The sequence below is a fragment of the Trypanosoma cruzi genome, genomic scaffold, assembly GCF_000209065.1.
Source record: "Trypanosoma cruzi strain CL Brener 1047053517055 genomic scaffold, whole genome shotgun sequence".
Taxonomy (NCBI): domain Eukaryota; phylum Euglenozoa; class Kinetoplastea; order Trypanosomatida; family Trypanosomatidae; genus Trypanosoma; species Trypanosoma cruzi.
The window spans coordinates 221078-242756 of NW_001849524.1; the positions used below are offsets into that span (position 1 = coordinate 221078).

At 49.9% G+C, this 21679-nt stretch overlaps 9 protein-coding genes across 9 annotated transcripts, besides 26 other annotated features; all 9 read left to right on the forward strand.

Moving 5' to 3' along the window:
* Positions 1-2407: part of a sequence feature (heterozygous, Esmeraldo-like haplotype) that runs on past the window's edge.
* Positions 111-146: a microsatellite.
* Positions 156-176: a microsatellite.
* Positions 234-268: a microsatellite.
* Positions 443-2947, forward strand: Tc00.1047053508777.90 (ATP-dependent DNA helicase, putative; the record flags this gene model as incomplete). Its single annotated transcript, XM_812118.1, has 1 exon — positions 443-2947. The coding sequence occupies one exon, from the start codon at positions 443-445 to the stop codon at positions 2945-2947; it is 2505 nt and encodes an 834-aa protein (XP_817211.1).
* Positions 2408-2554: a sequence feature (areas merged during assembly that could not be assigned to a particular haplotype. This can correspond to areas where the two haplotypes were merged or to regions with more than two copies in the genome that were merged during assembly.).
* Positions 2555-2813: a sequence feature (haploid, Esmeraldo-like haplotype).
* Positions 2814-12942: a sequence feature (heterozygous, Esmeraldo-like haplotype).
* Positions 3081-3177: a sequence feature (T-rich).
* On the forward strand, positions 3329-4378 carry Tc00.1047053508777.100 (cyclin 1, putative; the record flags this gene model as incomplete). The annotated part of the gene is made up of 1 exon (XM_812119.1): positions 3329-4378. One exon carries the CDS (start codon positions 3329-3331, stop codon positions 4376-4378), a length of 1050 nt encoding a protein of 349 aa, XP_817212.1.
* Positions 4533-4555: a microsatellite.
* Positions 4736-4757: a microsatellite.
* Positions 4833-7283, forward strand: Tc00.1047053508777.110 (hypothetical protein, conserved; the record flags this gene model as incomplete). Its single annotated transcript, XM_812120.1, has 1 exon — positions 4833-7283. One exon carries the CDS (start codon positions 4833-4835, stop codon positions 7281-7283), a length of 2451 nt encoding a protein of 816 aa, XP_817213.1.
* Positions 7308-7331: a microsatellite.
* Positions 7518-7571: a microsatellite.
* Positions 7765-7805: a microsatellite.
* On the forward strand, positions 7864-9402 carry Tc00.1047053508777.120 (hypothetical protein, conserved; the record flags this gene model as incomplete). The annotated part of the gene is made up of 1 exon (XM_812121.1): positions 7864-9402. The coding sequence occupies one exon, from the start codon at positions 7864-7866 to the stop codon at positions 9400-9402; it is 1539 nt and encodes a 512-aa protein (XP_817214.1).
* Positions 8163-8193: a microsatellite.
* Positions 9509-9529: a microsatellite.
* Tc00.1047053508777.130 (hypothetical protein, conserved) lies at positions 10018-12477 on the forward strand (the record flags this gene model as incomplete). Its single annotated transcript, XM_812122.1, has 1 exon — positions 10018-12477. The coding sequence occupies one exon, from the start codon at positions 10018-10020 to the stop codon at positions 12475-12477; it is 2460 nt and encodes an 819-aa protein (XP_817215.1).
* Positions 11520-11546: a microsatellite.
* Positions 12418-12457: a microsatellite.
* Positions 12733-12753: a microsatellite.
* Positions 12943-13055: a sequence feature (areas merged during assembly that could not be assigned to a particular haplotype. This can correspond to areas where the two haplotypes were merged or to regions with more than two copies in the genome that were merged during assembly.).
* Tc00.1047053508777.140 (hypothetical protein, conserved) lies at positions 12983-14524 on the forward strand (the record flags this gene model as incomplete). Its single annotated transcript, XM_812123.1, has 1 exon — positions 12983-14524. One exon carries the CDS (start codon positions 12983-12985, stop codon positions 14522-14524), a length of 1542 nt encoding a protein of 513 aa, XP_817216.1.
* Positions 13056-21679: part of a sequence feature (heterozygous, Esmeraldo-like haplotype) that runs on past the window's edge.
* Positions 14640-14666: a microsatellite.
* On the forward strand, positions 14964-16853 carry Tc00.1047053508777.150 (uncharacterized protein; the record flags this gene model as incomplete). Its single annotated transcript, XM_812124.1, has 1 exon — positions 14964-16853. One exon carries the CDS (start codon positions 14964-14966, stop codon positions 16851-16853), a length of 1890 nt encoding a protein of 629 aa, XP_817217.1.
* Positions 16967-17092: a sequence feature (T-rich).
* Positions 17136-17161: a microsatellite.
* On the forward strand, positions 17253-19769 carry Tc00.1047053508777.160 (hypothetical protein, conserved; the record flags this gene model as incomplete). The annotated part of the gene is made up of 1 exon (XM_812125.1): positions 17253-19769. One exon carries the CDS (start codon positions 17253-17255, stop codon positions 19767-19769), a length of 2517 nt encoding a protein of 838 aa, XP_817218.1.
* Positions 19862-19899: a microsatellite.
* Positions 20079-20172: a microsatellite.
* Positions 20436-20492: a microsatellite.
* On the forward strand, positions 20572-21591 carry Tc00.1047053508777.170 (hypothetical protein, conserved; the record flags this gene model as incomplete). The annotated part of the gene is made up of 1 exon (XM_812126.1): positions 20572-21591. One exon carries the CDS (start codon positions 20572-20574, stop codon positions 21589-21591), a length of 1020 nt encoding a protein of 339 aa, XP_817219.1.

A 21679-nucleotide genomic window follows, 5' to 3' on the forward strand; every position in this document is an offset into this window, starting at 1 on the left:
TTCCCACCCTACACACACATACACACACAGAGAGAGAGACACACACAAACCCTGAAATACATATTTCCATGCGTGAATTTTATATCTTGATGTTGCGAGTGAGGTAATTAATATATATATATATATATATATATATATATGTATATTTGCATTCATGTGTGTGTGTGTGTGTGTGTCACTGTCAACAATGAGGTTTGATTCGCTTTTTTTCATTTTTTATTATTCTCCCTCGGTTTTTTTTTGTTTTTTTGTTTTTTTGTTTTTTTTTGGGGGGTGGGGGGATGGTTTTATTCCCCATTCATTCAGTTCTTCAGTGGACCGCTGTGCGTGTGCCGAAGAAGGCTTCTACGGGGTGTGTTTTTTTGTGTATCTCAAAGGCAATCGGGTTTGTAAGGAACCTCCTTCCTCCCCTCCCGTTGCTGTTGGTGTTGTCTGCTCGCACATGGGGTTGGATGGTGGAGTGGCAGTTCCCGCCGCCGTGTCGGGCGCCCAGCGGGGAGAAGAATGTGCTGCCGAATGTGAACGGTTGGTCAGTGCCTTGGATGAGGCCCAGCGGGCCGCCGTCTGCGAGGACACTTCTGCGTCGCTGTTAATTCTCGCCGGGGCCGGTAGCGGCAAGACACTGACGATGGCAAGCCGCATCGCGTACATTATTCTCTCTGGGGTGGCGCCGGAGAAGATTTTAGGCCTTTGTTTCTCGCGACAAGCCGCGGAGGCGTTGAGGGAGCGTGTGGCCACGGTGCTGCCGCCGTCAATGGCAGCGCATGTGCAACGGCTGAAGCTGAAGACATTTCACGCCTTTGGTCTCGAGTGTCTTCGGCGTCATGGCTGCATTGACCTTGCCACAGAAGTGTACGACGCACGACGGCAAAGGGAACTTGCTTCTGCTGTGGTGGAGGCGCATGCGTTGCACCACAAGGGCCTCGAGGCCGTCCTCGCACTTGTGGAGTATGTGAATAAGGCCAAGACGAAGAAGGACATGCGTGCCGGCACAGAAATTGATCCCTCACGACAGGCAGCGTACCTATTTCGCTTCTACCAAGCAATGTTGCATGAGCAGCACAACGCCGTTGACTTTGGGGACCTGGAGCAGATGTTTCTTGAGACGCTGCGTCCTGTGGGACGGCAGGAACAGCCGTCCGAGGAGGGAGTGGAGGGAAATGGGGGCAGCAACAGCAACAGTCTCATGAGTGTTGTCCCGCCACCCCGCCTGTCATCTCCGGTGGCGTTGCAGTTGCGGGCACAATACACGCACATTGTTGTCGACGAGTTTCAAGACCTGAACGAGGTGCAGCTTGAGTGCCTTGCCCTTCTTGCGGGTGACACGTGTCGCGTGACATGCGTTGGGGATCCGAATCAGTGCATCTACACTTGGAGAGGGGCGACAACAAACAGTTTTGAACGCTGGCGGAGCCGATTTCCGCAAACCAAAATTGTAACGTTGGGTACGAACTACCGCAGCTCCGAGGAGATTGTGAACGCCGTTAATGCCGTCTCGCAGATATCTCAACAGAGTTTTAGGGGAGAGTGTGGACGTCGCATCATTCTCATACGATGTCCACATGCGTGGGAACAAATGTCCCTCCTTCCACGTGTGGTGGAAGAGTTACTGCGCACAAGGGACCGTGGATTAAAATACAGCGACATCGCCATTCTTTGCCGTACACGTCGAACTGTACGGGATGTTGTCACGGCGCTAGAACGGGATCAGATCCCTGTCTGCGAACTGCGTCCAAGTAGACCAAACTCCAAAGCGCTGGTCCGCGCCATATTGTCTTACCTGCGTCTCTGTGTACATCCCCACTCGAACCTTGATGTGGAGTGTGTGATACGCGATGCTCCAAATCACTTTTCGGCGGCTGCGGCCACTAAATTTATCTTTGCCATGCAAGCCGAGTGCCTTCAGCGACGGCGCGAGTTGAGCACAGCCAAGCTACAGTGTGAGGATAGTCATGCGACTTACTCTTACTACACGATTCTTCGAGAGTTGGTGCATAACGGCTTTGCTCACGTTCATGAGCGGCTACGCACGACAAAACCACAACAAAAATTTCTCCGCAACTTCATTGAGGTCACCACAGCAGCCCACGATGCCCTTGGACGTATGTACTGTGATATTGAAGAGGTGGTACGGGGCGTTGCAGAGCGGGCGGGTTTTGATGGGGGAAGTGCCACAAGCGTACAAATTCGGCGTCGCCCATGTTGCGGTACCAAACGTCGACGTTCTTCTGCCCCATTACGGCGCTCTGCAGCGATTTGGGATGATGTCATGGGTGACGCCGAGGACGAAGCCGGTGCAATGGACGAGGAAGGGGATGCAATGTCTATTTCACAGGTACTCGTCGAGGCGTCTCGCACGGTGCAGCAGCAAGTGTTAGTGGAAAAGAAAAATGTTGACAGTAGTCAGGAACGCTATGGAGAAATCAAAAACGGCAAAAACGACATGGGTGATGCGGCGTCCGCCGTCAAGGCGGAAGCCAAAGTGCAGAACGATGCCTACACTGTGCTGCAGCGCGTCATTGACGAATTTCTTGCACTTCTTCCGACAGATGACTTTGGACCGCTGAAAGGGGGAAGCAATGTGAAGATGGAGTCAACGCAGGTCGCCACAGTCACAGTGACGACAGTGCATCAGGCAAAGGGAAAGGAGTGGCTTTCCGTCATTGTTCCTTGTTGCTATGAGGGCGAGTTCCCCATTGATGTGAAAAGAGCGGAGGAGCGGCGGGTCTTTTACGTTGCCATGAGCCGAGCAATGCGGGATCTTGTATTGATGACAGCCGAATTTGGATCTCTCGCCCCACGTGACTACGATGATGGGAATGGGGCCGTGGGAGGAGCGGAGCAACCGCTGCATATCACACCCTATCTGCGTCCCCTGATGCCATTCATGGAAACATTGTCCATGACTTGTCAGGAGCAACCGAAAGGGGGAAACGTAGGTTCATAATCGCACCGCGCATAAATCACATAAAAGATACAACTTCTTTTGTTCAGTACCCCCTCTTGTTGTTGTAGTGTTGGTTGTTGATTTTCTTTTTTTTCTTCTATTTATGAGCTTCAATGTGAGCTTGAGGTATAACGTTTGTGTGTGTGTGTTTGTTTATTTTCTCTCTTCTCTGGTGTTAATTGTGTTATACTTGTTTTGCTTGTGTGTTTTTGTTGTTGTTGTTGTTTTTGGTCTGCGGGTGGGGGGGTTAGCTTCTCTTTTGCCTTCTTGCATACGCCCCACCAATTTTGGGAATTACACGATAGCAAACGGTTTCCTAATATATACACAGAAGCAGAGGGGAAGTGAGGAAAGGGGAGGAGAACACTCTTTCTTACCATCATGATGACACATATTGAGCCCTCGACCATAAAAGGCTTCTTTGCCGGTTCCGGTTTGGATGCTTTTGGGGAAACAGCCGTTGTGGACCGTGTGTTGATGCTCACAGGACTCTTTGACATGGAAAAAAAGGTGTTGACGGCGCCTGTGCATGTAGCATACATTGGGACAGCGGTCTATGACATCCCAACGTATAAAGAGAGACAGACCAAGTGGTTTGTTTCACGTGGCTGCACCGTGGCGGAGGTGCGTGTGGCGGATCTGTCCGTCCCGAACACCGTCGATAAGGAGGAGCTGGAGTTTTTAGGAAAGGCTCATATTGTTGTGGTGTCGGGTGGCAACACACTCTTTGCGATTCGGCGATGGGAAGAGACGGGGCTCGATGTCTGTCTTCGGGCCGTGGCGGTGCGCGGTGCCGTCCTGGCAGGCGGAAGTGCCGGGGCAATTTGTTGGTTTACTTCTGGCCACAGCGACTCTGCAGACCCTTCCACGTACGCCACGGCGATGTTACGCGCGGCATGCGGCGACGCCGTTGCAAAGAAAGATGATGATGATGACGGCAACGCCAAGAAGACAAGCAAGACGGAGGAGCAGCAGCAGCAGCAGCAAGAAGACACGTCGTGGAGTTATATCCGTGTACATGGCCTGGGTCTATTGCCGGGTCTACTCTGTCCACATTATGACATGCGTGAGACGAATGGTGTGCTGCGGGAGGAGGATTTTGACAAGATGATGAAGCGTCACCCGACGGAGCGTGGGATTGGCATTGACCACTGGGCCGCGGTTGTGCTACCAGGGGATGGCACATATGAAGTCTTCTCCGTGCCCGGCAAAGGACGTGGGACCAACAAGGACAACACGATGGCGCCGGCCGTTTACGTGAAGGATGTCGTGGATGGTCAGCTGCATTCGGTGACGATGCCGGAGAGGGGCCGATTAAATGAATTCCTGCGGCAGCCATGCGGTCCCGTTGTGCGTGATCCCTTTGAGGCATACTACGCTATGGCGAACCCAACAGCGACAGGCGACAAGCTCCTCTGTCAGTCCCGTTAAATAACGGGAATAAGGGAATCAACGGTATGCGGTGATGGTGGCGATGAAGAAAAAAAAGAAGAAGGAACGTGCATGACTGGCGGTTGTGGTGTCAGCAAGCTTTTTTTTTTTGTACGGCTCTGTGGTGAGTGCGTTTTTTTATTTATTTGTTTATTTATTATTATTATTATTATTGTTTCTTTGCCATTGGGAACATGACAGGTGAGATGGAATGCGGGGCGTTTGCCTGCTTGCATTCCCCCTTCCCTCCCTCTTCCTGCTTCTGTGACAAATGTGACTCTTCTCTTTTTGTTTTTTTTTGCTCGCATGCCGTCATCGCCGCACAAGAAAAAAAGGCAACCGCAAAAAATAAACATCTATATATATATATATATATATAGAGAGAGAGAGGGAAAGAGGTGGGGAACTGATTGATTGGTATCTCTTCTTCCTGTTTGTGGGTTATCACGGCGGAATGCGGAGGGTGAACCGTGACGGCAACAATCACGGGGCGGCGGATGGGCCAACTACACCGCCCTCTGAACAAAAGCAGGAGGGTGACCATCATCACCACCACCACCAATACCAACGGCGGCAACAACAACAAGAGCGAGGTGGAGGTGTGCGATTGCGAGGGCCGCCTATGCAGGCCAGGCAACCGCAGTGGGACGGAAGCGGTGTAGCGCTGTGGTCGCTGGTGGGCGCGGTTGTGGTCCTGCTAGTCGCCATGCTGCTACCGTGGAAAACACTCTTGGATGACTGGAGCAACTGGGACGAGGGGTCAGCGGAACAAACCCTGCTGCAGGCCCCACCGCCGAGGAGGTACACGGATGTCATGACGCACAGTGAAGACACAAGGAGGCAAGAAGGGGAGGCCAAAGGCAGACCGGAGCCGTCGTGCTACACCCTTGAGGCCTACAGCATGAAGTTTATTGCGCCGGCGCAGAGACAGGAAGCCACACCTCAGCACTTTTACCGTTGTGGAACGCGTCTTATAGATTTGGACACGGAAGTAAACCGTAGCAAACGGGAGATATGCACCGCAGCCACAGAGAAGAGCCCAACATTGTTTTCCACTTTACGTGTCTATCTTGAAAGTGCATTTGAGGAAAAGGCACATCTTAAGCAACGGGATAATGTGGCCGCCCAAACCATTTCTCTGGAGCGGGTTAATGATGACTACTGTGACTGCTTGGATGGTACTGATGAATTACAAACAAGTGCCTGTAGCATGTCTGGTACCGTGTTGCCGCTTGCCCACATGCGGTGGAAGCAGTATCTGCTGGCCAATGCACATATACAGCTATACGAGGAGGAGGAAGCACCGTCCATGCGTCGCACAGAGCGACTGTTGCGTCGACTAGGTGGCCCTGTGCTTCCATTTCGTTGTCGTAGCGATCCAGACGTTTGGCTGGCACCCTCACGAGTTGGCGACGGCGTTGTGGACTGCTGTGACGGAAGTGACGAGGCGACAAGCCCAAAACATCACCCCACACACGAAGTGCAGGGAGAAGACAGTTGGAGGTCACGGGTTATTGCCATAGAGCCTTATCTTGGAATGCATAGTGGAGCTGCCAGCCCTCTTTATCCCATGGCTAGTGGTAATCGCACGGTTGCCGCCATGTTGCTAGAGAATGGCTTTACATCGCTTATGAGCTGCCGTCGTGTCAAGGAGGAACGGCTCAATAGTGCACGAACACTCCACGAAGTTGTGAAGCGGGGCAATGCCATACACAAGGATCGTGAAGCCAATGGCTGGGAGAAGTATGGAAAAAAATTGGTAGAGCATATTGCTCGAAAGAAAACGGAGCTTGATGCCGCTTCAAAAGAATTTGAGACACGTCGAAGCCAAATCGCAAAAGAAATGGAAAAGATGGGGAAATCGGATCCCATTTCGGCAGGCATATCACCCGAAGAAGTTCAAGCTATGAATCAAATGTATGCTGAGCTGCAGAAACGTGGTGAGAGTCTGCGACTTGTAGTGATGATACTTTCATTCCGTTGGTTAGGCGATGACTTTGAGTATTACCCGCTTGCCGATGCCCATTTTACGGTGCCAGTTAACCGCGTGTTGGAGACGGCGCGGAGCACTTCACCTGAGGTCCAGCGGGTTCAAGCATCACGCCGCTACAATGACTCTTACGTCATTGAATCCATCCCTGTACATGTGGACAATACCTCTTATCGGAAGTTTTCATTCTATCCATGTTTTTACCTTGTCGGAGCTCGAAATCTTACAAAGGAGCAGTCTGCGATCATCATAAAACGCGCTTATGGACTGGAAGAGAATGAAAGCCTGAATGTGTCCGGTACGGAGAATTTTGAAGAAAGCCTGCCGGTTGTTTTTGGCTTCTGGAGGCCTGATCTTTCAGAAGTAACTATCGACAATTTTCAATCGGTGGATCCCTCCGGGAACGGCGTACTACGACGGCGTCTTTTCATGTCCGAACCCGCACCTGTCATGGGTGGTGTTGAGCAAATTCTTCAGCATGAGCGGCTTTCATATGGTGGACGTCACCGACGCGTCATGCGTCTTGGGCCCACGGATTTACGTGAGCAGCTGCAACAGGCACTTCAAGGAGCCACTAATGACACGGGAATAGAGATGCCGCAGCAAAAAAACACACCAGATCTTGCATCCGTGCGGATATTTAGTGGAGGTATTCCGTGTGCATTGGATGATGCCATGGATAACAGCGGTCGTCTGGGCGAGGAGGAAGAGGAAGAAAAGGAGAATACGCCCCGCAGCCACGGACGTGTTGTTTATGTTTGCGACGAAGAAGACCTCGTGTTGGAATGGCACCGCAACGGCAAGTGTGCACATGAGGTGGTGTTTGGAACCCCAAGTGCGTGCCCGCCATGGGTGAAGGAGGCTTCAGCGGCACGTGTACGGCAGGCGGAGGAGGCATTACAATATGATGAATGATACCGGAAGTAAATAATTACATTGTTTTTTTTGTTTTTTTTTTTTTTTGGGTCCCCTTTTCCATAGGGCCAACTTCTTTTCTTCCTGCAATGTTGTTGTTGTTGTTTTTTTGTTCATTTTAATTTGTTTTTTGTGGGGGGGGGACTTATTTATTTGTTAAGGATTTGTCTGGGAGGGAGTGTCAGCCTCTGCAAATCTGACAATTTACATCTCTTTCTCTCTCTTTCTCCGCGGGCGTATGTGTATGTAGTGTGATGCCTCTGTGTGTGTGTGTGTGTGCACATGTGTAACACCCAGGCGTCATGAATGGGTACATGCAATTAGGCTTGGATATCTGGGTTGAGTTGTATGCATGTATGTACGTGCTTCAGCGGTTTATGTATATATCCCCTCTCTTTCTCTCATTACTGTTCTTGAGGGAACAACAACAAGAACAGCCAACACTAGAAACGGTAGTTACTGGGACTGTGGCGGGGCAGTTTACATATATATATATAAATATATATATATATATATATATATTTTTTTTTGGCATAACTCCGCGTTGGAAATTGCGGTGGATTCCATCAAACCGCTCCGGATGAATGGTGCAGGGCATAACGGTGGCGGTGGTTGTGGGACCCCAGCTGGAGCTCGGCAGGGACAACAACAACAACAGCAGCAGCCGACGGATATGTTTGTTGCCTGCTTTGAGGCTGCCCTGGACGAGGAGTTGAGAGGGCAGGAGATTTCTAGCGGCTTCCGTGTCTGTTTTGAGAAGATCGGCTCACCATACGGCTTTATCCGAAATGAGGGTCTCCGTGAGGCTCTGCAGCGTTTGTGTGACTTGTCTCTTGAGGCAGCGGAGGAGGCGGCGCGTTTGGCGAATAAAACACCAGGCACCACCACCACCACCACCACCGCCGCCGCCGCTGGGGGAAATACGACTGCCACACAACCCCATCTTCCATATGATGCCATACACTCAGCCGTCATGCCACGTAGTGCGGTTGACCCTCACAGCACAGCAACCCCGATGAATCATGCGGCGTCGGGCTACAGTGCATCGTGGGAACGTACCCAGAGGGCTTTAAATGGGGCACATTACACAATGTCAGTTTTTCACCGCGTACTTGTACCGCGTGTGGATGAGCGCTCCCAGTGCAATCCTGGCGGCCCCGTCACTATCGAGCTGTCGGAAGAGGCGGCGCTGGCATGGAATACTTTGAATCATGCCCAGAGGACAACCCCGCCTTCATCGCCATCGCCTGTGGGAAAAAAAAAAGAACTTGACATCACACTGACAGAAGTGACCTATCAAGAACAGGAATTGGCGTTACGGTTGCTTCAAGGCCTAAGTTTGGTCGTATACGACCAACGTCGTGTGATAGCTGAAGGTCCCCTCATTACATTTCTGGTTGAAGTTTGGCAGTGTTGTCTGCAACATATACAAGCTCTTTTTAGCCTTCGTCGCCGCATAACGGCGTTGGAAAAAACAGGGGATACCGTTTCCTCCACACCACACTCGTTTGAGGAGGGACCTGTTCAACTCGTGCCAGACTTAGAGACTGTAATTGTTGCCACTATCGATGCAATGGAGGCGGCATGTCACTACAACCCAATCGCGTTGACTCGCATCGTGCAACAAGGGGGAGTACGGGCCCTCCTGGACTTGGGGCTTTGCCCATATGCCCCATACGACATCCGATGTGCGGTCTTTGATACGGTTAGTGTACTGATGCAAGAAGTTGCCCCATTTCGACGCGCGGTTGCTGCAGGGGCTGCAGGGGCCGCCGCTGCGGGCGTCAAAAAAGGAAATGAGGATGAGTTAATCCAAACAATGATCCAGCAAGCGATGGCGGGTTATTTAGGTCGGCAGGCGGCCCCGCCACCGTTTCTTATGGACCGTGCGAGCGCATCAAAATTTGACTCCGCAGTTCGTGATTGGTTTAGTCAACAGGGACTGAGTCATGTGGTGTCGGCGGTGTTGGAGCTACGCGATGTGCGCGGAACACCGATTGCCGTCGGGGCGATGCCAAAGGCAGAGGTGGCACGTAACGTGCAGCGTGTAAACCAGCTGCGTGAGAAGCATCTACAGGCTTTGCTGCAAGCGGTGGACGGCAAGCGGGCGGCGTTATGAATCGTTGGCGATGTTTTGTATGCGTTGATTGCGACTCCCCATTCAGAAAAAAATGGGGAAGAGAGAAGATGAAGAAAGGCACATTCATCTCTTTTCCACCTCCATTTGTGTGTGTGTGTGTGTGTGTATTTGGTACCCGTTGGACAACCAACGACAGGGGCCGTGGCGAGAGAAGGGAAAAAAAGTGGGAGAAAATGTCAATTTTAAGCAGAATGATTTTTTTTTTTTTCGTATTTGTTATCTTTGCGTGTTCTTTCACACACACTCACTGTCTCTACCCTTTTACTTCTCTTTTTCTTCTTCCCATCATTTCCTCATTGTTGTGCACATTGGGGGGACCTGCCCATGTGCACGTATTGAATGCAGAGCAAAAGGGGGGTGAGTGAACGAGAGGGAGAAGGAAGGAAGAAGGGAAGGCCGTGTTATTGATTGCAGGACTGTACTGCAGCTGCCGGAGGACGTCATTGACGCCTCTGTCCTTCACACCAGGCACACAAACAATCACACACAGGGACAGACGGACAGAGCGTGTGTGTGTAACAATTGAGGTGGAGAGGGGAAAAAAGGGAGACGTCTTTTTGTGGCAGTGGTGAGAGGTGACTGGGAAGTAAAGAGATGAATTTGGGAGTGGATGCTCGCTTCCCTCTGGATGTCTCCTTTGATATCCTACGACGTGTGTTGGACGAGGAGAGTCTTGTCCTGGCACAGCTTGCATACATTGTGGGGCACCTGCATGACCCGATCCTTCAGAGCTGTGGTCATGGGAATGTGGCCACAGGACCACGGCGTAGTCATGGAAATAATGAAAGCAACGCTGTTGGAACGAAACAACAACCTGCTATTTTACGGTTTGCGCAGTACTGGGAATTGTTCGCCAACATTGCCACCTTACATGGCGCTCAAAGCACCATTGTGGGAAAACTGGAGGAAGTTGTTAATAACAGAACGCATTTCCTCGATCAACAACGAGAACAAAAAAAAGAAGTAAAATCCGGCCTTGGTGCTGCAGGGAACGTTCAAATGAGGTCGTCATCTTCATCATCGGACGGTGGGACAGACGAGGGCATGCGTGGTCCGCAGAGTATCTCGGAGTTGTTTTGCTCCGCGGCGATGCGACACTACATAGCGGAGCACATGATGTACAGTCTAAACTACAGTCGTAACATTGCTCCACGTGTGATGGAATTATGGAGGCTTTGGCGTTGTCGTTGCGGTAAAAACACCAGCGCCCACCTCAGTGCTCGAGAAAGGCAAGAATTGGAGAGTTACATGGGGTTTTTGTATTTTCTATGGCATGCCTTTGGCGGCGAAGATGGTGTGCCGGACGACCCGCGTGTGATATTCACACGACTTCCTGAAACCCTTCTTGTGAAATCACAAAAGCCAAAAAAAGATCGTACCGGCCATAACACTGCCGTCGTCCCTGTCAAAATGCCAGATGCTCCATCGATCCCACCCAACTGGAGAGGGTTTGAAACGCTGCTCGTTCTTTTGGCAACTCCGCTTGCGTCGCTTCGTCGATACATGCATGTGGCGCGCTGTATTATCGAGTCTCAGTCCCTCCCCATTCTTGTGCGTCAACGTCTGCAGGTAGACTTTGTTGATTTGTTGGTGCTTCGTCTAGCCGAAGAGCACAGCATTGTTTTTGACGAGTTGGCGAAACAAGACATTTCTCACATCATGGCGCTCATTGACGAGGTGTCATCCCCGGCACCATCGGAAGCACACGAAAAGAAATTTCCCCGTATTCGTTTGGACGAGGACGGTAGCCGCACACTTGTGCATTACGGTCGTCTCATTAAGCGATTTCGTCGTGGTCGCCATGAACGACTGGTGTTCCTCTTTAGTGACTGGCTCTGTTATGTGGAGGAGCAGACGAATGGACGCATGCGGCTGCGTGCGTCCATCTCTCTTGAGTCGCTGCGGGTTGTCGAGCTTGACGACACCGCGGAAGTTGTGAATGGCTTTGATATTGTGACAAAAGATATGCGTCTCACGTTCTTCGCCCCGACGTTGGAACAGAAGCGGCAGTGGGTGGACGCGTTGCGCAACACGACCGAGGCGTACAAAGTGAAGGTGCAACAACTGGCATCCCCGCGGCGTCAAGATATTTCACGGCAGCAGCAGCAGCAGCAACAACAACAAAATAAAAGTTTGGGTCATCTCGCGTGTCAGACACGTGTGACGGCCCTGCCCTTGTCGCATAACTCACGTCTTCGCCGGCAGCAACGGGCGGATCATGCACTCCAGCGGCGTCTGGAGCGGCGTTCCACGGCGGAGTTAGCCACCACCAAGTCTTTAGTGGCAGACGAAATCCCTGCGCCTGTGATGGGGAGTGACGCAGCGAGAAAGCAGCCGGCGCTGTCATTTCGACCGCTACATGGCAATTTTGATGTCACTTATTGGGCGCAACAGTCGACAGAGACGGTGCACAAACGTGTTCGCAGCTCGGATCTTCTCCGTTCGTCCTGGGCGCTACAATCCCCGCACGATCCAAATGCCTGCGAGCCGAAGGCTGTTGCCCCTGGTATGGACCCCCTCAATCATGGCAAGAACTCTACTACCACGGCCGCTGCTGACTCTTCTGTCCACAGTGCGGATGCTCCAGCGTCTGCGGGATATTCTCCCACGAGCCCGCGGGTGCCGCCTCGAGCGGTGCTTTCTCGGCTGCTTTCGGAACGTTTTCAAGAGCCTTCCTTGCCTCCTCTGTATAGTGGTGGCAATGCCAACTCGCCTTTACCAGAGAACGTGTCTGAGAATGAAGGGAGAGAGGAGCCAGACTCGCTATATGCGACATTACTCTCTTGTGTTGCCACAACTGAGGTTTATAAATACAGTTTTGCTGCGGAAGAAGATGAGGTGGTGCTTGAGAACGATGAGTGGGTGCCTACATGTGACGAAACGCCGGATGCAATAAGACCGGAGGGTCCGGCTGTCCACATTTCTCTAAAACATCTTGTGGGAGAAACAGATAGTGATCATGGTAGCAATAGCCCGAGCCATTGTAGTCACTTCGAAGAAGAGGAAGAGGAAGAGGAAGAAGAGGAAGAAGAAGCGATGTGGAGTCCGCGTTAAGAAAAAAAAATGCCGGTAACGAAAATCAAGAAAGCCACTACCGTTTCAAAAGTAAAATAAGGCTCTTGAGACAACGAGGGGAAGAGGGAGGGAGCATGTTTTCTGAGAACAGAGGCATCAATGTATCTTTCTGTGCATACAGTCACATTTATTTATTTTATTTGTAGAGCCCCGTTCCTTCTTTTAACTGTGACTTTCTCCCCTCTTTCTTGCTATTTTTTTTTTTTTTTTTGTTTTTCGGATTGTTTTGAATCTAAAAAAAAAAAAAAAAAAAAACCGATTCTTTCTTTCTTTTTGTTGTTGTTGTTGTTTACTCAGGGATAAAAAAACAAGTCGTATCATCATCAATACCAATAAAGGGCAAACAAATTCTGTAGGAGGAGTACACACACACACAGAGAGAGAGAGAGAGAGAACTTCTTTCGGGTGGGTGGGCGTGTCTGTGTGTGTGTGTTTTTTGTTTGTTTGGTAGGGGGGTGAGGGGGCATCCTTGTGTGCAAAAATTATGTCCGGAGAGACTTTTGCTTGCGTGGCGCTTGTCATCACGGCGGTGGCGGCGTTCATGTATATTGTCATTATGGGGCCCTCGCGTTACCACCGCGATGGTGTCGTTGGGCGTATGTATTTTTGCTTAATGGACTGTCCGACGGCCTGTTGTGGGTGTTTTTGTGGTATATGTTTTGGTTGTAGCTACCGACGAGGAAGACAGAAGTGGACACGGTGTTCAGACCACACATTTCGGGAGCGTAACTGGTTCATGGTTATCTTTTACATTTTACTGGTGTGGTCTGTTGAGTTTCTGTATCTTTTCATTGCCCTACCGGAGCTGCAGGTTTCAATATGGTCCAAGTTGATTTCATATGGTCTTGTGATGGTCTCCGAGGGATTCTACGCCCTGGCGGTCTTTTCTGACCCCGGCATTGTCACATCACGTGAGGAGAAGGAGGCGCAACAATTTGCCTTTGCAGCACCTCCTGCGAAGAATAAAAAACACAAGAAAAAACGAGGCGAGGAGAATGCTGCCGCCAGTAGCTGTGACCATGTCACCAAGCATACCTATGCCCATAGTGATACTACGATGGGGAATGGAGAGAAATGGCGAAAAGGTAAGATGCGTCAGTTTCTCCTTTCCCCGGAAGCGGAGGCACGGCAGAACCGGAAGTACATCGTGGATGGTATCCTCTATGCGATGGACGGTAGTAGTGTAGGGGGGAATACCGCCAGGAATCCCTCATCCTCATCCTCCGCGTTGTCATCCATAACGACGACAGCCACTGGACTAGAATGCAGCACGTGTCATGTTCCCCGTCCAAGTCGTAGTAAACACTGTCGGTTATGTGATTACTGCGTGCGCCGCTACGATCATCATTGTCCATGGATCAACAATGATGTCGCCGAAGGCACACATCGCTGGTTTCTTCTTTTTATTATTTGTCATGCAATTTCCTGCTTTTGGGCAACATGGGACATGTACGCTGTTATGAAGGCATTTTTGGTACAAAACCGTGCGTGGGGATGGTCCATAACGCTTACCAACGGCCTGCCGTACTTCCTGACCCCAATAGACTATTTAATCATCCTTGTGACGTATCAAACAATCGCCGCTTGTCTTTTTTTCTTTTCATCCATGATTGGACTGGTGCTATTAATTTTTGGGGTCTATCAGATGTCCTTTGTTTTTGACAATTTGACAATGAATGATATGGGTAAAATTGATGATGCAATCACATTTGTCTTGTCGCTTCCATCGCTGGACGAGGTGTACCGTGAGGCGATGAACGTGTGGCAATGTCTTGAGGTTGTCGCGGCGCGACCGCCCCGCAAACTTCGGCAGCTGAAGCCGCCACCACCAGATTTTGTGCCGGGTAGTCGTGGGGATAAGTCATACAGGAAAAAGGTGCAAAAGATGCTCTACAGTGACCTCAAGGGTCTATTTGACCGTGGGGTGTGGAACAACCTGGTGGAGGTATTCTTCCCCTATAGCCACGAGAGAAAAAGGGACCGTGTAGGGAGGACGGAAGGAGAACGGAGGATGAAATATGAGTAGGGAGGGGAAGAAGAAAAAAAATAGGGGGTGAGGATGGGAACGACGGCGGTAGGCAGTTTGCGTGGAGGCTTGTTGCTTTGATCGTCCATGGGGTTCATATTGCGGCTGATTTGGCCTCTCTCTCTCTCTCCCTCTCTCTCTCACTGCCTCTATGCCTCACTGTCACAGACAAATATCCACACTATACAAGTAATTTATATACACATACATATATATATATTGCCTGCGCCGTCGCACCTCCTATTATCTCTTCTTGTCATTACTTTTTTGATATTCTGTTCCCCTTTACCTTTCTTTTTTTTGTGTGTGTTGTTGTTTTTGTTGGCTTTTTGTTTCTTTTGCCCCTGTGGCCAAACTGGGGATCCTCAATGCTTATTACGGCCAGGAAAAAAGAAAAAAGAAAGCGCCACGACATTCCCCACGTCCGGTTGGCCTGCAAATGGATGTAGTGCCATCACGTCATGGCGTCATCGACACTCCGGGCGATGCAGACACGGTGCTACAGAAGCTTGCGGACGGGGGTTATCACCGCGCCCGTGTTAAGGCTCTCCCTGTGTTTGATCGTATCGCTGGGGGTCTCACCTGGGGCATTTTGAGTTCCCGCCATCGTCTACATGTAGAGTTTGTTGAGAATGCCACCATCCGAGAAAAAATTTGCATATCTGAAAAAATCTGCAATGCGTTGAAGCGCATGCAGTGTCCCATTGACCTTCGGCCGCACCAAATTCATGGGCTTGACTATTCATCCCTGCTGCCTGTTGCGGCGTGGCTGCTCAAGCGTGTAGAAGCCACCCGTGCGGAAAACGCATTTTTTCTGGAGAAGCAGACCGCGTGGGATTTTTCCCGTCGCTTCGGTACCTCTCTGCAGTCGTTACTTTCGGAAAAGGAGATGACAGCGCAGAGTGGTGGTGATGATGTTTCGTTGCTGCCACCCACGCAGGAGTCACTGTGTTTTTCCAGGCGTCGCCCTGCCCCCTTGCGGCAACGGGTTTCAGAGGTTGCAGATCGCCACAGTGTGGAGAAACCGCAGGGTGGGCAGAATTTTTCCCGCCTGGTGCATGTTTCCTCCGCGCTACTGGAGTATGGGATAAGGTACGAGATGCGGGACTCGGTTTTAATGCTAAGGCATGTGTCGAGGGGTGTGGTTGCGGAGGATGAAGAAGTAGCCAGAGAAGTGCGAGAACAGGAGGAAGAGGAGATGCGGGAGGAGCGAATGTTCGAGATGATTATAAAAAAGATGCGAGACCACCGCGAACGCACGGATGGGAAAATGTCCCTTAGTAAGGTGAAGACTTTGATGCAGACAACGAAAATATCCGAGTCCTTGCAGAAATTAAGTGCGGAGTATCACGCACGGCAGCAAGAACGGCAAATGCAACAGGATAGTGTACAGGCCATGCAGAGAAAGCTGCAACAGAAACAGGAGGCAACCGTGAGATACCGTCAAGAGTCCGAGGCGCTGCGGCTGCAGTGTGAAGAGGCGGTGCAGCAGCTTGCTGAGGCACAATCGAGACTTCAGGATGCAAAGGCGAAAGTAGCCCGACGCACTGCGAAATGGACTGAATACATGCATAACCTTCAAGATGTTTATCAGCATGTCATGGCGGATCCTGTACGAGGCAAACTCCTGCAGAAACTTCAGGGCCTCTTAGACCAAAAGGAAGAGCAACGGTTGCTTTTGGAGGAGACACGAAGGGATGGGAAGCAGCGTCTGAAAGCTGCCAAGGCGAACTGTGTTGCTCTTGCCGAACGTAGTGCGAATGCGGAACCCGGTGTAGACGACTTGTGGGAGAAGGAGCGTGCCAAGTACGTAGCTGAATTAAGGCGAAAAGAAGCAGAATTGTCGGCGATAAATCAGAAAGCGTCGGATCTTCTACGGCGTACCGATGCATTTCCGACTCGTTTGGAGCTGATGCAGATTCATATGCGCATTTGTGAGCTTAACGAGGAGGTGTCCTCCAAGTACGAGGAGTTGCGAGCTGCCTTTGCCCGCCACAACACACGTATGGAAATCCTCAAGTGTCTGGAGAGCGAGGATGTTATCATGACGCAGTTAGCGGGGAAGATGGAGTGGTGTCTGCGGCAGCCATCGTGGGTGTCAAAGAATGTCTCCGTGGAGCTGATCCGGGAGCAGGAGCGGGTGGTGACACAATTACGTGACTCTCTGGATGCGGTGCTTCGAAGAAATGAGGATGTGACGTCGAAGATGACTGCTGCAAGGAAGGAATATGAGTCTCTGTTGGTCAGGAAGCAGCAGCACCGGGATATGTTAGGGCTCTTGAAACAAACGATTGAGGAGCAAAACGCACGGATGGAGCCACAGCCTTAGAGGGCGATGACACATTTTCTCAGGACGCGGAATTGTGAAAAGCGCGGGGTTGGGTGGACGCTAAATTAAAAAAAAAAAAAAGAGAGAAAACTTGCGAAAATTCCAAAATTCGATTATTCTTTTTTTTTTTTTTTTTTTGTCCGTGAGGCTTAGTTTGTGGTCTCCCTTTGCTATGTTTTTCTGTGTGTTTTCCCTTCCTTTTTTTTTTTTTTTTTTTCTCGTTTACTCCTCACTTTTTTATAAACATATACATTTTTGTATTTATATATCTGTTGACTTGGCGTGTGTGTGTGTGTGTGTGTGTGTGTCATGCATGTTTTTTTTTCTTTTTTTTTTTCTGTGTGTGTGTGTGTTTACATGAACATTTGACAGACGGTCTTCCACAAGAAGTTTCATTGGATGGAGGCCGTGGGTTCAACAGTCGAGACGGCGGAAGCGTCGGACGAGGCATTTAATTCCCCTGAGTCTCATGTGTGGAATCCTGGCGATTTAAAGGGTTCTGGATGTCATGCTACTTCTGTTTCTTGTGCTTATTTCGCCCGTCACCCTCTTTGTAATGGGCAGCATCCCATTGCTTCAAAGAACATGTTATCGCCCTTCAGTTCCTTTTGGGGCCTTCACGTGGCAGTACCATTTCTTGTCGTATTACCGCAAGAGAATGCGGAACTGTCGAGCAAGGAGGTTCATCAAGGTGTAAAGACGGCTACCGTGGATGGTGCTGCTATAGATGCTGGTACCATGTCTTCCCCTTTTAGTGTGCCGCCAGAACGGTTTCTTACTTGGCATGAAATGTGCAAGATTCTTGTGCTCTGTGGCGTCAAGAGACATCACTGTCATGAAGCTGTGCGGCAGTTGTGGGAATATCTTCTCTTCTTGTGCTATAAAGGTCTTTTTGAATCTGACAGCACGGAGCGTGGAAATTATGGAGGCCGAGACACCACTCAAGTTACCGATTCTCACACGTGCAAACCAAGTGGTGCCGCTGAGGACTTTGCAACACTTGTGCGATATGACACGTTGAATGATGTACTGCGTTCCCACATTTATTCTGGTGGTGCAACTGACAAGAGTACAGTTGTCTGCTTTGCTGAACTTGTCGTTGCTGCCAGTGTTGCCTTGGGGAATCGGGACTTGGGACAGTTGGAGGAGGTGATGCAGGCACCCTCACTGTCAACCCGGTACACGCTTGTGACTGCCAAGCATACATTTGATCGGTGTATCGCCAGACTTCTTATCAATGAACTCCGTGGGCAGCGCATTACAATGATTCCGCTGCCCCGCTGGAATGTGACCCAAGCCATTGTACAAAATCGCAGATCACTCATCGTGTTTTGTGGTGGAACCAGCGGATGTGGAAAGAGTACCCTCTCTAGTCTTATTACAACGAATATTTGTTTTAACACCCTCCTCTCTACAGACACGATTCGTCAGTCGCTTCGAAGGACCTTACGACGAGAGGAATTTCCAGAGTTGTTTCTCTCTACATATGAGGCACACCGAGCCAAAGGAAGTGGTGGGAACACAAAGCCAAGGGCGGGAGAAGAAAGAAACGAATGTGACCCACAGGTTGTCATTGCTGCGTATGAAAAACAATGTGAGGTGGTGTTGCGGGCCTTAGATGGCATACTGGAGAAATTTATTTGCCGCAATCAAGTGGTATTCGTAGAGGGAGTTCATCTGCTAACAAGTTACATGCAACGCAAGACTGTAGAGTTACAAGCACGTGGTGTATTATGTGTGTCTTTTCTTGTCTGCATTACAAAGGAGGAACGTCATCTTGAGCGGTTTCGTACCCGTGCCAAGTGTATGGCTCTTTCCCCGCAACGTAATAAATATGTCTCACAATTTCACCATATTCGCCTGATTCAAAAACACTTGCTTGAACAGGCATATGATCATCTTCATTTGAAAATTATAAACAATACAAATCTCGATAAGTCCTTGATGGATGTTCACACACATCTGCTGGACGCCATAGACTGTAGTACGAGCCCCTCGTGGAATGAAACGGAGGCGGCAGCCTTTGGTAGAGCCGATGCCACTAGAAATGCCGTTGCGTCCGATGCAGACATGCATGGACGGCTAGCACCGAAGGAGGAGGCTGGTAAAAGCAAAGAGGCAAATTGTGGTTTCCTCCATCAACCCTTTGCGGATCCGAATATCAGTGGAAAACGCATGTTAGCTTTTTTACTTAAGTGGCGTAGTGAAAAGAAGAGGCGACGGGCAAATAACACTTCGTTCTATGGCAAGTTCCATCATACTTGTCACGTAGCGACGTCTTTATTTGCTCCAGCCAAAAGAGCCCGATCTGCGGAGTCTCTCACATCTTTCCGCCTGCAGTCACTCTGTTTGGCCTCTTGTTCGGGTAACACAAGTGATGAATTACTCGTGAGAGCCTGGAGAAACAACGACACGCAATGTTTTTATGTATGTGACTCCGATAAGGCCATGGCCGTGGTGGATTCTGACGGTTATGAACGACCCCGTTGGAAGTGCAGCCCATCCATATCCTCCGGACCGGCATTCCCAATACCACGTCATAAACTCTTTCAGAAGCATCCACAGGAAGCCACCCACGCGGTTTCACGGAAGGATTGCTCCTTGGAGGCTCTCACTGCAGCGGAAGATCCCCCTGCAGCTACAGTCACAGCAACCGCCGCAGCCAGCCGATGGGGGAAGTCGCTTCGTTCCTCCAGTGCAGATGCGGCCATTGAAGCGGTTGAAGGAAACAGAGCAGCGGTTCGAGGAAATAAACAAAAAAGATTCTTACCGCGGCTAAGTTCTCCGCGGCATGCTGCTCATGGCGCCAGGGGAAATGGCGAAAAAATTAAGGAAGAAATAACACTGTGGGATGAAAAAGAGGAAGAAATGGAAAATGGAAGTCGCTGTGAATTTCCTTCTCTGATGGGAAGCTGACGCATGGGGAATAAATGAAAAAAAAAAAAAAAGTCTTTTAAAAAAGTTTCTGCATGCGGTCGGTGTTGTGGGTATTGTGAAAAACGCAAAGCTTGTTGTTGTTGTTGTTGTTGTTGTTGTTGTTGTTGTTTTTTGGGGGGGGGGGGGAGGGATTGGGACGAGGTTTGCAATGAAGGCGTTCTCTCTCCCGCACTCATTTCCCAGTGCCTTTCTTCCCCTTCAGCATCGTATGCCCTATTCCCACGCATGTAAGAATGTGGCTCCAAGAGGTGTGCCCAGCCATTGATCTAAATACACACTTTTTAGCTCTATTTATTTATTTATTTATTTATTTATTTATTTATTTATTTATTTATTTATTTATTTATTTATTTATTTATTTATTTATTTATTTATTTATTTACAGTGTTGCTATTTCATTTATATGTTGGAACAAAAGTTATATTTTCTTCATGGCCTGTGGAACCCTCTTTAGCACGTCGTGTTGTTTTTGTTGTTGTTGTTTTTTGCGGGGGGGGTGAGGAGGAAGAGGAGGGGTGTCACCCCTTTGGATAACGTGAGTGCTTATTTCCGTTACTGTTGTTGCCAGGAGGGCGAGATGGATGGTGTGTTGTGAGTGTGTGTGTGTGAATGAATGGAAAGCTGGCAAACCGGAAAGAAACACCGCTCTCTCTCTCTCTCTCTCTCTCTCTCTCTCTCTCTCTCTCTCTCTCTTTCTCTCTCAACTTGTCGTCTATCTGCTCGCTCCAATGTGGTTTTTATTGGGGAGGGGTGGGCAGAGAGGGATTTAGTGATTGGATACATGTGGGAAGAAGCGGAGTCGTCGGCGCTGCTCTGCGCTGTGCAAAGGGGAGAGTTGGATGAAAAGTCCCCTGCAGATCACAAAAAGAAGCAAAATGGGAAACGCCCTTCTAATAAAGGGAAGGACTTATCACCCCAATATCAGCAGCGCAAAAGCTCTCATGTAGCGAAACAAAAACAGTGTGAAAAGGAGTTTTTGGCACATAAACAGCAAGTGATGATGAATCTTTCCAGTAACGCATGCGATCATAGTCCCAAGGGCGGTGTGGATCACAAGTGCCTTCCACTCATGCATCTCTTGAATACACATGATGATTATGTTACAACAAGCAGCTGTTCGGGTCGCATTGCACTCTTCCATAGTGTTATCATTCCGGAGGATCGTGGGGCTGTTGGGCCGCCAGCGTCACTGAAGAGAGGCGGCAAGGACGCATTAGGTTGGTTGGTGGTCAAGCATGACGTGCTAACGGAGCGAGAGATTGATCTTCTTGTCCGCTGCTTGTGTGACGATGTTAAGGATGGAGTTGTAACGGAGACGACGACGACTCCGCTAGAAGGAGCGACAAGTAATAAAAAAGATGGAGAAGAAAAAGAACAGCAGAAGGAGGGCGAATTGGATGGCGTTTGGGTGCGGGAAGGGGTACTTCAGGCCTCTTCTCCCCCAGTCTTTGGTATGGTCGCGTTGAAAATGGAACCATTTGTGATGCATGTCGAGTGCCGCACGATGGAAAGTGCGAAAAGACTGTTGTCTGCTGCCGCAACGGACGCTGGTTTCCGCAACAGCGGAGTCACACCACCAGGGAAGAAAATCATGTGTGGAATCCGCCACGCCTCTGGACTGGGGCTGGACGTCCCTCTCATTATAGACGGCGTGAATTACGTCAAGGGTCAGCACGCCTATTTGCGGCGGCTCCTGCATATGGCCAATGCGAAGATGCATGGCAACGATGTGAGGCTACACCGACTGGAGGACGGGGTTGCCGCCCGTCTTGCTGCTGAAGAGGGTGCAAAAAAGGGTTAAGGGTAAAATAAAGCATAATGAAAACAGATTAAATATACAATATATTTACTTATTTATTCACATGCTCTTTTTTTTTTGTATGCATATG